Genomic DNA, 14,460 nt, shown 5'->3' on the forward strand with positions numbered 1-14,460 from the left:
CAGTTATATTGAAAACAGAACAGTTAATCCAAATTTTCAGTAAAGAAAGTAGTGACTGGGTGGAACCTGAAGAACTTTGGTCTCTTGCTGTGCTTGTCAGGGCTCTCTGTCAAAATGAGGACAAGGAGAACAACATCAGTAAGAGTTAATTTGCCATTCTTGTACTTTTTAACTTTATTTTCGTTTTTAAAGCCTACCAAATGGAACAACCCCAGCAAAAGAGTAACAAATGAAAAAGCTCCAAGAGCTCTTGGGTCCACATGATGTTTAATAATATATGCCATTATTGAGAGAATTTTGCCATCTAGTGGACAACAAAACCACCTCAGTTCCCAATTGTACTGCTTTAATTTTCTGTCATCCAGAGCTTGAGGAGTTCCCTTGAACTCAGTACAGATGTTTGTAAATATTTACTTTATATTTTCAATTTCTGGATTTCTGCTTGTCTGTGGAACATCTTTTTGAGGTTTTTCTTCCATGTGCAGCTTTTCAGCATTTGGAGCCCAAGGGTTCTGTGCACCATAAACCAAATAACTGAAGTGTTTCCTCACCTTCCATCAGGAAGGATCTGTGTGGCATCATAAAATTGGACATAGAAATTGGACCCTTTTTTTCCTGCAAAGATTTGATGTGTCATTAAAAATAGAGAAAATTAGATGCTGATTCCTTAATCTCTTTCCCTCCTCATACATCAGGAAAATTTACTCTTACCTTGAGAGCCTCACATTCTTTTTATTTCTGCTTAAGCTTTTTTCTTTTTACAGTGTATTTAATTATGCACCCACTACCTCCAAAAAGCATCTTTAGCTACTTCTCACATCTTTTGCCCACTGTTACAGCCTAAGTGGTTTGTGTAGGCTCAGATTATCTTTATCAGATTGTCAAAATGTGTTATCCAGAATGTTTTGGGAAAAGAAGTTGGTATGCAACTTCCATTGAGTTCTGATGTACCTTGGGAAAAACAGTGACTCATTAATATAAAAACTCTCACTGACTTTTAATAGTCAGGACATGTAGGTTTTCCCTAGATTCCTCCCCACCTCTTGAACTAAATTATAAGCAAAGACAAAGAAAAGAAGGCTCCATAAATGCTTGTATGTTCATGTCAGGTGTGAGATTTGTGGGAAATGGTTGCTAATTTTGCTTTTGGCTCCTCTGTAGTACAGTAGTCTGTCTTCCTTAAATAAACCTTAAACTGCACACCCAAAAGTCACCACAACCTGCAGATATTTAGCCTGTGGCTTTCACAGTGTGATCTTGTCCTAAGGCCACGGTGGGAAAGCTCTTCAGTTCCTCCCTTGCCAATGACAGTTCAGAGTATGTGCTCCCTGACTTCCTTGTCTCCTGGCAACTATCTGTAAATCTGTGTTGAAACTTTTATAATTAATGGTAAATTTGCAAGCAGCGCCATTTCCATGTTCTGTGTTTGAACCCTGTAGTATCAAGCAGAAAAACTTACATTGCCTTATAGGCACAAAGGGGGAATCACTTCCTGCTGGGAGGTCACTGCAAGACACCATCAACCATTTGGAGACTTCTCATCTCCAGTCCAGCAGACTTAGGGTTAGAGTTACTTTCAAAGATCAGGAAGCAAGGATAAGTTAATTCTCATGAAATAGAAAAAATATGTTCCCACTTCCCTGTATTTTATTTAAAGCTATTTGAGGTTCAGTACCTTGAGCAGATCCTAAACATTTCAGTGTTTGGTGTTGATAAGACTGAACTGTGATCAAGCTGTGGTATTGCCCTGCTGGTCTCTGACACAGCTCAGGAACTTGCATAAGGCCGGGTGTTGCAGAACTGGGATTGCTCTTCTGTGGGCAAAATGAACGTGTTTAGAGCCAGGCATGTAAGGAAATGAGGTGGGAGGGATGGTGTTGGGTTTTTTTCTGTTTGTTTGGTTTAGGTTTTTCATAAGTTAGTTTCAGTGAGTTAATTTTTTTAGCAACTTTCTATGTTAGCACCTGAGGCAAAGTGAAGAAAGAGCCTTCTGTTGTGATTAATCACAGAAAGTTGTTGTTCTTTCTTTGTAACTGATGATCAAAGAATCTGAAAAACAGGCATGTCTCCTCCTTGTTGTCTTTACACTCAGAAAACATGTCTGGATAGAAAAAAAGCTCAGTGGATGAGAGAACCTCTTCTGGCTTATGCCGTTTAATAACATTAAAAGTAGACTCTCCTGTTTAATTAGCACTTCTGGAAGTAACATCACTGTTCAGCTACTAGTTCTCATAATCAGTTGGCTCAGAAAAGTTAACCATGAGTCTCAATATTATCTGGACAATTGAATTGTTAATTATTGGTTGTGAATTTTGTCTTAATTTACTCCCTAAAAATAGGTTGAAAGCTTTCTTTCTCACAGTCTCAATTTCAGGTAGCTGATAGATAGTACTTCAATTTTCAGTCTTTGTCTTAGTGATGCATGTTGTTTAATGGAACTCCACGAAGCAGCAAAGAATTAGTTCTGTGTGGTTTTCTGTTTGGGCTTTTGTTGCTGTTGTTGTTATTTTTATCCTTATGTTTTATTACTCTTTTTGTATTCTGTATTTGTTTCTGGTTGCTGGTTTGTTGAAGTGACTTCTGTTTTTTCTTTAGATTCTTTGGTTAAAAGACCTTATTTTTTTCTTATGTAATCATTTAGGGTAAGTGATGAAAAAGATGCTCGAGGTTATCTTCAAGCCTTGGCCTCTAAAATGACAGAAGAGCTGGAAGCCTTGAGGAACTCCAGTTTGGGTGCAAGAGCTACAGTAAGACTTTTCTTCCATATATTAGAAGGTTTTTTGTTTGAAAAAACCACTGATTTGACAGTTTCAGCTGCAGTAATAATCTGTCTGTAGAGTCTATGTTAATAGAAAGTTAAACTTTCCTAGAGCTTCTGAATTACTGAATACCAAAATTTATTGTTTATCAATTAGTTAAACACCAAAATCTTTATAATGTGATTTTATCTATGTTGCAGTTGAAGTAGCTACTTTATAATCAGATATGAATTTGTTAAAGGAAATCATGCTTTTGTTCATGAAAACCTTCAAGTCTTTCACTTGTGAAACAAGTGAACACTTGGATGTCCTTTGTAGCTGCCATCTGAATTGAGGCACATCAAAACCAGATTTCAAAAAATCTCTTTGCTTTTGAGATCAGCATAAAACATAAAATTGGTTACTTGAGTTCAGAAATACTGCTGCTAACGCTACTCTTGATTTTAGATTATTTTGGAATATAATGAACTCTTACATTAAGGACATAATAGACTGGGAAATGTAGTTGTTGAAGGTAGTTGCATTCCTCATGTTCAACTTCCTTTCCTCTTACTCTTTCTAATCTAATTTGTTGGTTCTTTCCTAGGACATGCCCTGGAAGATGAGGCGCTTTGCAAAGCTGGACATGTCTGCAAGGCTGGAGCTCCAGTCTGCTCTTGATGCTGAAATCCGAGCCAAACAGGCTATTCAGGATGAGCTGAACAAAGTCAAAGCTTCCTGTATCTCTACAGAGTGGTAAGACTGAATTGTTCTCATGCAAATTTACTTCAGTACCTCCCAGGAAATGTCATCAAATCATTATTTCATCTGTTGTCTGTGGAAATTTGATCACTCAGATGAGAAAAAACCCAACATCTCTCTTCATTGTTTGAACAGCTGAGCACTTCCTGGGGAAAGTGGAGATCTTGAAGACTTTCAGAGGGATCACATTCTCTTTTAATAATATGATCTCTCCTAGTTGTCATAACAAATCCAAACCCATAGATTGGGTTTGTGTCTTAGAATGTATTCTTTTCCATTTTGCTGATCACTACACTGGGTTAGCTAACTGAAATTAATTATTGCATACTGATTTGCACTGTAAGAAGTAATAATAGCTAATGGACTGTTATGAATTCTTTAATTCCTTCCTCAGACCTCTGTCTTTCTCACTTCTACCTCAGCACTCCCACAACAGAATTTATTCTGAGCTGTGTAATGCCTGAAACAGGGGTTGGTAGGAAGTCATTCCATTTCTAGGTGTCCAGCTTCAGCTCAGAGCACTGCTGGGTTTTGCAGCTTTAGGAAAGCAGTAGGACAGAGCTGAGATTCACATGTGTTACCTGTAAAATGGGAACATCTGGTTCACCTACCTTGAATGTTTTTCAGGCCAGGTAATGTGATGACAGGCAGCACTGGAAATCCTATAAGAACAGGAGAACCAGTGTTTGCTTTGACAGGCAAGAATGAGAAATGTGCTGAAATTGCAGAGTAGAATTACCTCTCAGCTGTGAGTCAGAAAGCACTGAAACAACTAACTGTAAAGGAACTGAGAAAAAAACCAGTTCAAATGAATCTATTGCTATCACAGGTACTTAATTAGCAAATAAATTTGAATGGGAAACAGGACTCTCTAAAACACAAAAATACATACAGTCTTTTTTTCTCATTCATGTGGGTACAAGCTCACGCAGTTACTTAGAAATTAGAAACATGAAAAACATGAACCTATTTAATAGATAAATGGCTTTTTTCTGTTAACTGAACAGGTCCCAGTAGATTTATTCTGGTATTTGAAGACATCAGGAACAAGAGTGACTTGTATCTTGGGTTCTCAATACTTACATGTATTTTTTTTGTGTTCTTTTGAAGTAAATTGCAAGAATCCGAGAAGAAGAACATGGAGCTTTTGGCAGACATTGAAAGGCTGAAGAAGGAGACAGAAGAGCTTAGATCAGAAAAGGGTATGGCAACTGATATCCAAGTAAATAGTGTGTCACATTGGTGGGTGCATCTTATCAATCAAGTGTCACCTTGAAAGTAAAATATGATACCAGCATGTGGGCACAACACTTGTGTGTCAAGGTGAACCCACAGTAGTTGCATTTGCACTTGTAACACTTGTAACAGGCCTCAGTTTTGTTGGTACCTTTAAACCAGTAAGGTATAATTTGAGTTGAAGCTGCATTGTTTTTATTTGGCCTGTGTATAGTGATTTACTGCCAGAAAACTGTTAAAATATAGATATATTTCTAACCTTTTCTTCTTTATGATGGGTGAAGGTATTTAAACATCAATACTGGTCATAGTGTTGTTCATCTTCTGAGTGTTTTGGGCCTGTCTACACAGAGAGTAAACAACTGCAGAGGAATTCTTAGCATTTGTTTGTTTCTGGGATAACTCCCTGGATAGGCTTTGCAGCCACATAGGGAGCAGTGTGGTCATGAGTGCTTTGCTGTGGTATAAAGAGTATGTTCTGGGGTTACTGTTGCATCAGTCCAATACTATTTTGCATTGTTGCTGGGAGAAGAGACTTTTCTTGGTAATTCTGCATTGAAAAAAAAAGAAAACATTAAGAGTTGAATAATGATTTGGCTGATTCTTTGCAGTTTCTGTAGTAGCTCTAATATTTGTGTCTTATGAGGCACATGGGAAGAAGTATTTTTCAGGCCAAATGGAATTACCTAATTTTCTGTAGTTCTGTGAACTCCAGGGTTTAAATACCCTGGCAACAATTGCTGTACTGGGATGTCAAATATTGTTCAGCTTTTCCAACTTAATGGCTGGTTGGTCAATAAAGTATTAGAGTTTGCATTCATCTCCTATATATAGGTCTTCAAGTGCTGACTGACTGGTAAAAATAATTCAGACCTATACAGAACATTAAAAAATGGTGCCAGTTAGCAAATAAGATTTAGAGAATTGATACTCCTTCGTCTTAATGCTTAGCACTGATACCAGGATTATTCTTCCTCCAAGTGCTTAGAGAGAAGCTGTTGATAGCATCTCCCTGGAGACAAAAATACTTTGTCATGTTCAGGTTTCATTTATATGTTCTTGAACTTCCTTAAATACTATGCATGGTTTCTTGACTTCTGAAATCTTCCTTTGTGTTAAATAATGTTGTGAATTTATAATTAATATTTTATCCTATATTTTTTCCAGTGTTTAAAGCCGTATTGTTCTGGTGAAATAAACATTTACTCTTTGCTGAAAACAAGCAAGCTAAAAAGTACTGTTCAAGGAAACATTAGTCATGTTTCTTAACAGAATTATATTAGTAATATTTTACTGCAATTATTCAAATAGTCTGATAGAAATACACCCTAACCTAAATTGTTACTACCTTTGATTTGGTTTTCTCTTAAAAGAAGAAATATATTGCTGTTTGAATTATGAACTGTGTAGAAGATTCAAATGTAGTCAGGGTACAGTGGTAGAGTAACTTGCAGTGTGTGGAAATTGATTTCTAGAAAGGAATTATTTGCATTAGCACCTAATCCTTTCCTGTTTATAAATATATTTCAGAAATTCAAACAGGTGGGGAAAAGATTGCTGAGAGTCTTCCATAAAGTTGGTGGTAGTTTGAAAAATGGTTTTAGTATTTTTCTGTGATTTCAGTGTATTTATATTTTAAAGAGGAAAGTGTTCTTTGTAACTTCATTCATTGTGGCTTATATTTAGAACATATAGGGTGATATGGCTAATTAGAGCAAGACACTGACATTTTAAAAAAGAAATAGGGAACTTCTAATATCATTGTTTTGAGATGCACACTGTCCTGCAGGCTCTGGTCATAATAAATACTTATATGTATGTGCATATAAAACATGTTTATAGCATTGAGAGGAATAGAGTTCATACACATCTGTAAAGTATAAACACCCACCCAGCAACTTGAATTAAAAAAGAAGAAGAAATAAAAAATCCCAGTTGGAACAAGTTCAAGTCAGAGCTGAGGTGTGGCAGCCCCTGCAGCTCCAGGGGATGCAGCGTTCCTGCTCCGCTCGCTGGCCGAGCATCGCTTCGGTGTGGTGGGACAGAAACCTCTGAAACCTCCCCCAGGATTGGGCATTCAGCTGGGAGAGGTGGCAGGCACAGAGCCCAAGGAACCCATCTGGTTTGGAAATGCCCTGGTTTTTCTGGCTGTCCTGCCACAGTGGGACGTCCCACGTGTCACCAGGCAGGGGTGGTGACATTAGTGTGTGGTGCAAATGGACATGGGCACCTTAGAAACTAGTGCCCTCTGCATAACAGACATGGACACACACTGTGTTTCCACATGGAGCTCACACCACACACATTCTAGCTTGGGAAAGGTTGATTAAATATGTGCTTGTCCATTAAAAAAATCATTTACTCTTGAAAATAAACCAAATTTGCAGCTTATTTCAAAACACGTAGGTGTTTCAGGTGGACACTCAAAATTCTGATTCAGCAAGGCAAAGGTCCTCCATGAGAAGGTCATATTTTCTGTTGCTTATAAACCTGCTGCTGTTTTCTAGGTGTAAAGCACCAAGACTCACAGAATTCTTTCTTGGCATTTTTGAATGCGCCTACCTCTGCTCTGGATCAATTTGAAGTAAGTGCACAACTATTCTAACCTGGTTTGTCAGTGGAACTGCTGTTGTGTGCAGGTCCTGTGCATATTTGCTGAGGGTTTGCTCCTGTATTTTAATTGTATTGCACCAATAATATTTGTGTATAATAATTATTCATCCTTTACAGTGCTGGCTGTCTTCTCTTGAATGCTTGTAATCACAGTGAATTCTGTCTCAAACCTTGAATGCAGAAATTTGCCTGATGTTGCAGTGAATGTGAAAAGCATTGTTGTTCAAATGGCTTTTCTTTGTATTCAGAAAATGCTAAGTAATGCAGGCAGTGGTTTGGTAAAAACAAGAAAATACTAAATCATCCTTGATTGTATCCCATGAAGTCATTAGTACTGTTTATTAGGTTGTTTTCATCATCTGTTCATTTTACACAGATCTGTGAAATCCAGATAATTGATATTCATTTCCTCTCCACAGATCCTTTTATTTAAAAAATGAATCTGTTTAATGCCTTTGTCACTTCTAGACAAAAGACCAGAATAGGTAGAAAGCCTGGCAGGAAAGAACTGAAACAATACTATACATTTATTATCTCCTTTTCTAATCAACAGTAAGCAAAGCATCATCTTTCTTTTAAAAGAACAGCTGAGGTGAAACATTGGTCAAACTGAATTCAGACGATACAAGGCACCACCTTTACAGCTGGACATTAATCTAAAGTTTGCCCAGTTTTTCCTGATGCAAATACAGCATCATCACATTTAGCTATAAAAGAGCATAATCCCTGCTGTTACTGATGTCCCAAAACTCTTTCTTTTCATTATGTATTCACTAATTCATTGTTCTCTCTTGAAGTTCTCACAATTAACATAGTTTTTAAATTTCCTTTGTAATGATTTATCTTATCAATTACTTTCAATATAAGAATCCTGTTGAGACTATATCAATAATACTTTATTGAGTAAATGCTGTAAAAACACTGGTTTCTTTACAGAACATTAATTAATTGTCTATGAAAGGCAATTAATGAAAACTTACTGAGGTAACTATTACTGCCACTGGTTATTTACAGTTCTTTAGTTTTGCACTTTTATTTATATTGAACAGTTTCCTTCATCCTTTTCTTTCTCTCTCTCTCTTTTTTTTACTGCTGTGTTCATTAAAATAGGATTCCTTTTCCTCCTCTTCATCCTCATTGATTGATTTTATGGATGACGTAAGTCTGACTTTCAACCCAGTAAATCCCTCAATAACAGATCACTTGATTGATTTGGAATATTCAGACATTAATGCAGTCAACTTAAAAAATCTGCACATGCAGTGGAGAACAAAGTATTTCTGTAATAGCACTCTCACTCCTATTTATATAGATAGGTGTTTTGTTTTGAAATAAATGCTTTTCTTTAGGTGCAGGTGAAGAATTTTTAATTGGAAACAGTTTTTCTGATGGGGAAAAGCTGCTTTTAGGCCTTGTCTCTTGATATGGCCTGTAAAAAAACAGTTCCAAAATCATCAGCACATTTATGTATTTAATTCTTTTGCTTCATATTATTCCTTTATCATGAGTTGTTTCCATAAGTTTTCTAATCACTTCTCTTAAAAAGTTTCCCTACCATACAGTTAATTTCTGTGTGCTCAAGTAAAATATTTTCTGGTTTTTAGCCTGCATTGTGAGAAGTCATTTTCATTATGACTGAGCTTACTACTTTTTATTGCCATTTGAAATGCAGGCTTTCTGTCAGGACTTCAAAATATTTAAATATTTAAACTGTTTAAATATTCCCACTAGTTAATTGCATACTAAGGGAATTGAATTAAAAGCTAAGAATTGACTGCATTATATTTCTTCCAAACTGAAGTAGTAGGCCCATAAAAGTAATTATTAATAAAATTTTTGAAGTCCAGGTGTGTAGAGCCCCATCCATTACAGCTCTGTAGGAATAACTGTGTGTGTGTGTCTGTCTGTGCTCGTGGATGTGTTTATACATATTATACATACATCCATTCACACTTATTTATTTATTTATTTATTTATTTATTTATACATATGTGTTGAACACAGTGTGATCCCATTGGCATTGAAATTAGATCAAGTTAATATTGTTTGAGAAATGTCTGCTGTGAAGGGTGTAGCAGGGAGGATGAGATAAATGGGCCTTTTCTGCTGCTTTCCTTTCCTTTAACATACTCTGAAAAAATGCTTTTCTTCTGGATGCTTTTTCTCTGTAAATCATGTTTATACTTCAGACAGAATGTGAAGGTTCATCTGTGGTGTCTTATTAGAAGGCATTTCCCTGTTTTGTGTATAGCATACAGAAAGCTTCTGGCTTGCTGATAGTGTTGGAATTTTCTTACCAAAAAAAAAAAGAGAGGAAAAAAATGGTACAGTTTCCTGTTGTGTAAATCCACAAAAACCAAATAATATTTCAGTTCTTTACCTGGATTAAAGAAAACATGTTCTGTGTTACCTGAGTATTTAGGAGCACTTTGTTTGTATCAGCAGGTTCTGAATAGAAATTTATCTTTTTAAATATCTAAAACACTCTCCAAAAACCTATTAAATTAGAAATAAAGTACATATGTGGTAGTTGCTGATAATGTTCTGTTTTGCAAGGAGAAGCTTAGGACATGGGTATTTTCCTGGTTGCTCTCTAGTTAATTCTGAAGGACTTCAGTATTTTATTCCATATTTATTGTTGCTTGTTTTTGGGGTTTTTTGGGGGGTTGGTTTTATTTTGCTTTTGAGAAGGCAGCATTTTTTCCACAAGCATTTTGACAATTTTGTTGTTTTCTTTATGGAAGTGGGTAATTTTCAACTGCTGGCATACATCCCTTTAATAGCAATTCTTCTTGATTGGTCCACCCAGATCAGATCTTTGCAGACCTTCTAGTCTTGGGTAAAGGTTCAAATATTACTATTAATATTATTTGCCTGTAGTTAGCTTCCTGCACATGGAGTCAAACTTCCTCTGTTCCATCTTCAGTTTGAGTCCAACAGGAGTGGTTTTTTTCTCAGTTGCACTGGGGAAAAGAACATCTCTGGGCTGGACTGGCCAGGGGCTCATGTCTCTAACACCAAGGCAGAATTCTCTCTCATCTGAACAAACTGCAGTAAAAGTAGAGTTGGCTGCTCAAAGATGGGAAGAGCACCTTGCAGAGAGATACAAGATATTCTTTGTTAGAAAGAGAGATAAAGCTGTTATCAGTGTTAGTAGATGAAAAGTAATGTCATTCAGTTGTGCTGTGAAAGTCAGTTCTGCATCTTTGATTTATTGGACAATCACTTGATTCATTCATAGCATAATTTATAGGCTGAATTATCTAAATGAATGGCTATTTATGATTTATCTCATTGAGTTGGTTTAGTATCAATATACTAGATGGACTTAAATTAAAATAGGGCTATTAAAACTCCCTGCCCACTGGATGTGACCTCCAATCCCTTCCCAATGACTGTTACTGGCAGTGGTTACCTTGAAGGACAGCATTTCTTGCAGCATCTCCTGAAGAATTAACTTCTCTGTCAAACCTGACAAGTCTGAGGGTCCATTGAGGTCTTTGTACTAAGACCAAGGAAGGATTAGAAGTCCTCAGGTCAGGCTCATGCAGTGCTGCAGTATTGCATGGGGGTTCAGGAAAGCCTCCCTTTTAATCAAGAACCCCAAGTAAGTATTTCTGTTGGGCTGGATTGTTTCTTCAGACTCTGTGCCTCATTAAGGAGGGACAGAGTGTATGTAAAATAATGTGCAGGTGCAGTTCTTGCAGGATCTCTGAAGTCTCTTCAGCACACAGATGTGCACACTGCACTGGCTTTCCTAGGGTGGGTATGTCTTGTGTGTCTGCCATCCAAATAGCATAACTATTTATAGCACTCTCTGAATGAGTGCAGTTAATTCTAATTTTTCCAATGAGGAAAACAGTACTTTTGCAATTTCTGCTGAAGAGAAATAAAAATAGATGTCATGCTGCCTCTGTAGCCTGCAGATGCTGAGGAGAAAGTGGTAGCTCACTACTCTGATGAGCAGCACTCACTGTTGGGTCCTGCCTGGAAAAGGTGCTGTGTCAGGTTGGCAGAACTGGTGCCTAAATCCTCCTAGCTGTGGCAGCCCACACATTCAGAAGCCATCCTGGTATGTCCTCTGCACACAGGGGAGTAGGAGTGTGTTTGCAGTCCCTGAATTCCAGTCTTTGGGGAGGGAAGTCACCCCCAGTGAGACTCTAAGAGACTAAACCCTGCTGCTGTCTCTCCTGTGTGTTGCAGGCTGTCTCAGTGACACTGTCTGGGTGTTAAGTCTCCTGTGTTCACAGAATGTCTGACAGTGAAAGTGTTGGGTTTTGTTTCTTTGCCAGGTGGATCTTTGTGAATCCCACTAGCTGTGAGAAGCAATCAACTCGTTTTATTTAAGCATGACTTGATTATTTCATAGCAATAAAATGGAATCCCATTTTCCCTTGACGAAATTATTTTTCCCTCGACAAAATTATTTTTCCCTCATGCTCAAAAATACTATTTTTGCCCTGTTGCTAACACATAGAAATTAGAAATAGATTTCTTAAGTCCTCCTGCTGTCTGTCCTCACATGCAGTCTCCATGGGCTTTGGCTAGACTAAACAAATCTGAGCTCTGCAAGTAGCCACAGAATAATAAATGGTGTTCTGAATTCTTGTTATTGAACAGAATAAGTCATGGTGGTGTGTGGTGAGAGACTTGACTTTACCTGCACGTTCATAATTAAGTTGAGTAAATGTGATTCCTAATGATACTTTAAATTGGACATATTGTGCCTCCAATAGATGACTTTATTCATCTTGTTCAAAGCACAGAGATGCCAACTGCAAATTAATGGTGCAGTGTAGTCTGCAGCTCTGCTGCTGTTGTCCAGTGTAAGACTGTTGAGTTGGAATAACTGTTCCTTCTTTTTTTTAATGTTTCTTCCCTCTTGTTGGCCCAGAATAGCTTCTTGTTTTTAAAATACTTGTAATAGTGAACACGCTTGTGTGTGTCTAAACACTACCTGTGGATATAGAGTGAGGAATTCTGAGGTGATGTATGTGTCACTGTTTGGTTTTGTAACATATTCTCCTCCTTTCTTTGTTAAAGCGCTCTCCTTCCTGTATTCCAGCTAACAAAGGCAGACGTGTAAGAGGCTGTCTTACTCTATGTGGCCCTTTATTTTTTGCCTGTTTTGTCCATGCCTATGTTTACTGTATGGATTGTGTATTTACCTCACTGCATGTCTTGTGCTGCTGCTGCTGCTGTTTGCTGCTGCTGCTGCTGTGCTTTTTGTTGTTTTACAGCCGTGGGCTCAAAGCTTTTGGACTATTTCATTTGGCAATCCTGTGAGCAGAATATCTCTGAAACTGGAGAAGATGCTTTGGGTGCTTTCTCATTTCAATGAACCCCATGAGCAGAGCATCACAGTAACTGGAGAAGATGCTTTGGGTACTTTCTGATTTTCATGTGAAAGTTCTATGTGGAAGCTGATCAGGCAGATGCAGGTTGGGAAGATGAGCAAACATCAAATGAGGGCCCGTTTGTTTCCTTGCCTGTAACAGAGGGCATGTGTTAAGTCATGGGAATTGCCCATGGAAAGTCAAAGTTTGGCATTTGGGGGGAACATCACAGCAAATAATAGAAAATATCACAGTACAAAGATAAATAAACGTGAAGTGGGGAATTGAGTTAATGGAGCATCAAGGAGGCTAGGCAAAATTCATACAAAGAAAACAGAGATGGTTGTGTGTAGCTGGTTAAGCTGGAAAGGTCTGTGGTGTTTCAAAAATCAAGGTGGGTTTTTAAGCACGGATTTACACGTGCTATCAAAGCAGACTCAGTGAGGATGAATTCCTACCAGTTATGCTATGTCCACTTTAACTCATACTGCCACTTTTGTTTCTTTTATATAGATATGATGGAAGGGATAAGTAAGCATACAGAGCATTTCTGTTGAATGTTCACTGAATAAACAGTAATGCCCAACAGCTCTAATGATGTCCTTACCCATGCAGTTCAAAGCACACTGCTGACTCTCTCAGACAAGCTTACAGTAACTGGTTGTTTTTGTTGGTGGTGCCTCCAGTTCAGAAGTTCTCTCTCCTCCAAATGTGTTTATACACTGGCCAGCTTTGGCTCAGACCTGCACAGTCCTGTGGAAGACAGCAAAGCTCTTGCAGTTTGGTAGGAAATAGTGAAATCTGCTTTGGGTAATCCAGTGGATTAGTTTAAAACCAATTTGAAAGGTGCTAACATGGTCTTCATAAACTGTTGACCATAGTTGAGTCAGGCTGCTTTTGTGCTTGGTTCTTCTCATTAAAGCCAGGACCCCAAGATCACTGCAGCAATACAGCTTAAGGCCCTTGTTTCTGCACTGAAGGTGGTGATTAAATTCCCTTCTGCAATGGTGGATCAGGTTCTATGTGTTTTGTGGGCTTTTTATGTTTGTAAGTAAGGTGAAAATGCATTTGTTACTGTTTCAGCAGTTGTCTTCAACCGCAAAGGCTTTGTAGCACATTCCAGAAAGGTTCCATCACTGATATCAGGCTTGTACTACATTTTTTCATAGACACCATGAAAATTCTTTGGTATGCAGATGCTGCTTTGAAAGGGAAAGCCCTTGGAGTGTCTGGAAACATTTATAAAATGATAGATTAGATCTCCAAGTTTGACTTGTGGGAAAAAAGGAGTGTCTGTTTCTTGCTGTGAAAAAATTTGCCTGTAGTTACTCATTGGGCTTATTTTTTAGTAACATTTTTAAGGAGGAGGTAGAATTGTTGAAGGTTAAACAGTGTTTGTGTGGACTCCAAGTTTTCACATATTTAGACTGGATTAAAAAAAAAAGTTTAAAATAATTGAAACACATTGCATTTGAGGATTTACTACTTAAAGCATCAGTGTTTCTAATACTGGGTAAAGCTTTCAGTTATTATTTGCTTCTGATAAATCTTAGCACAAAATGTTCACTTTGCTGCTACTTTTTGCCTGAATGCTTGAAACACATGATCTATGTGTAGTAAACAGGTGTATCCCAGTGTGAGAATTTCCCATTTTCATTTCAGAAATGCTTGCAGGCATATTAATATGCCTAAGTTGATTAAACTGATGGGCATTCTCCACCAGATAATTTTTTGGAAGGGTATGGTAAAACTAGAAGCCATTAAACTGAACTCAC

The 14,460-nt window shown here is 37.6% G+C and overlaps 1 protein-coding gene across 7 annotated transcripts in view; it reads left to right on the plus strand.

Annotated features, from left to right (window-relative positions):
- Positions 1-14,460, plus strand: part of CDC42BPA (CDC42 binding protein kinase alpha) — a 184,673-nt gene that overhangs the window by 132,028 nt on the left and 38,185 nt on the right. For 6 of the 7 annotated variants that reach the window (XM_084203496.1, XM_084203492.1, XM_084203490.1 and 3 more), the window contains 5 exons: positions 2,642-2,747; positions 3,346-3,494; positions 4,611-4,702; positions 7,244-7,320; positions 8,460-8,507. In XM_084203496.1, the coding sequence (XP_084059622.1) occupies positions 2,642-2,747; positions 3,346-3,494; positions 4,611-4,702; positions 7,244-7,320; positions 8,460-8,507 (472 nt within the window). The remainder of the gene's footprint in view (positions 1-2,641; positions 2,748-3,345; positions 3,495-4,610; positions 4,703-7,243; positions 7,321-8,459; positions 8,508-14,460) is intronic. The other variant, XM_084203493.1, reaches the window with a different exon arrangement.

Source organism: Fringilla coelebs (genome assembly GCF_963513975.1).
Source record: "Fringilla coelebs genome assembly, chromosome: 3".
Classification (NCBI taxonomy): domain Eukaryota; kingdom Metazoa; phylum Chordata; class Aves; order Passeriformes; family Fringillidae; genus Fringilla; species Fringilla coelebs.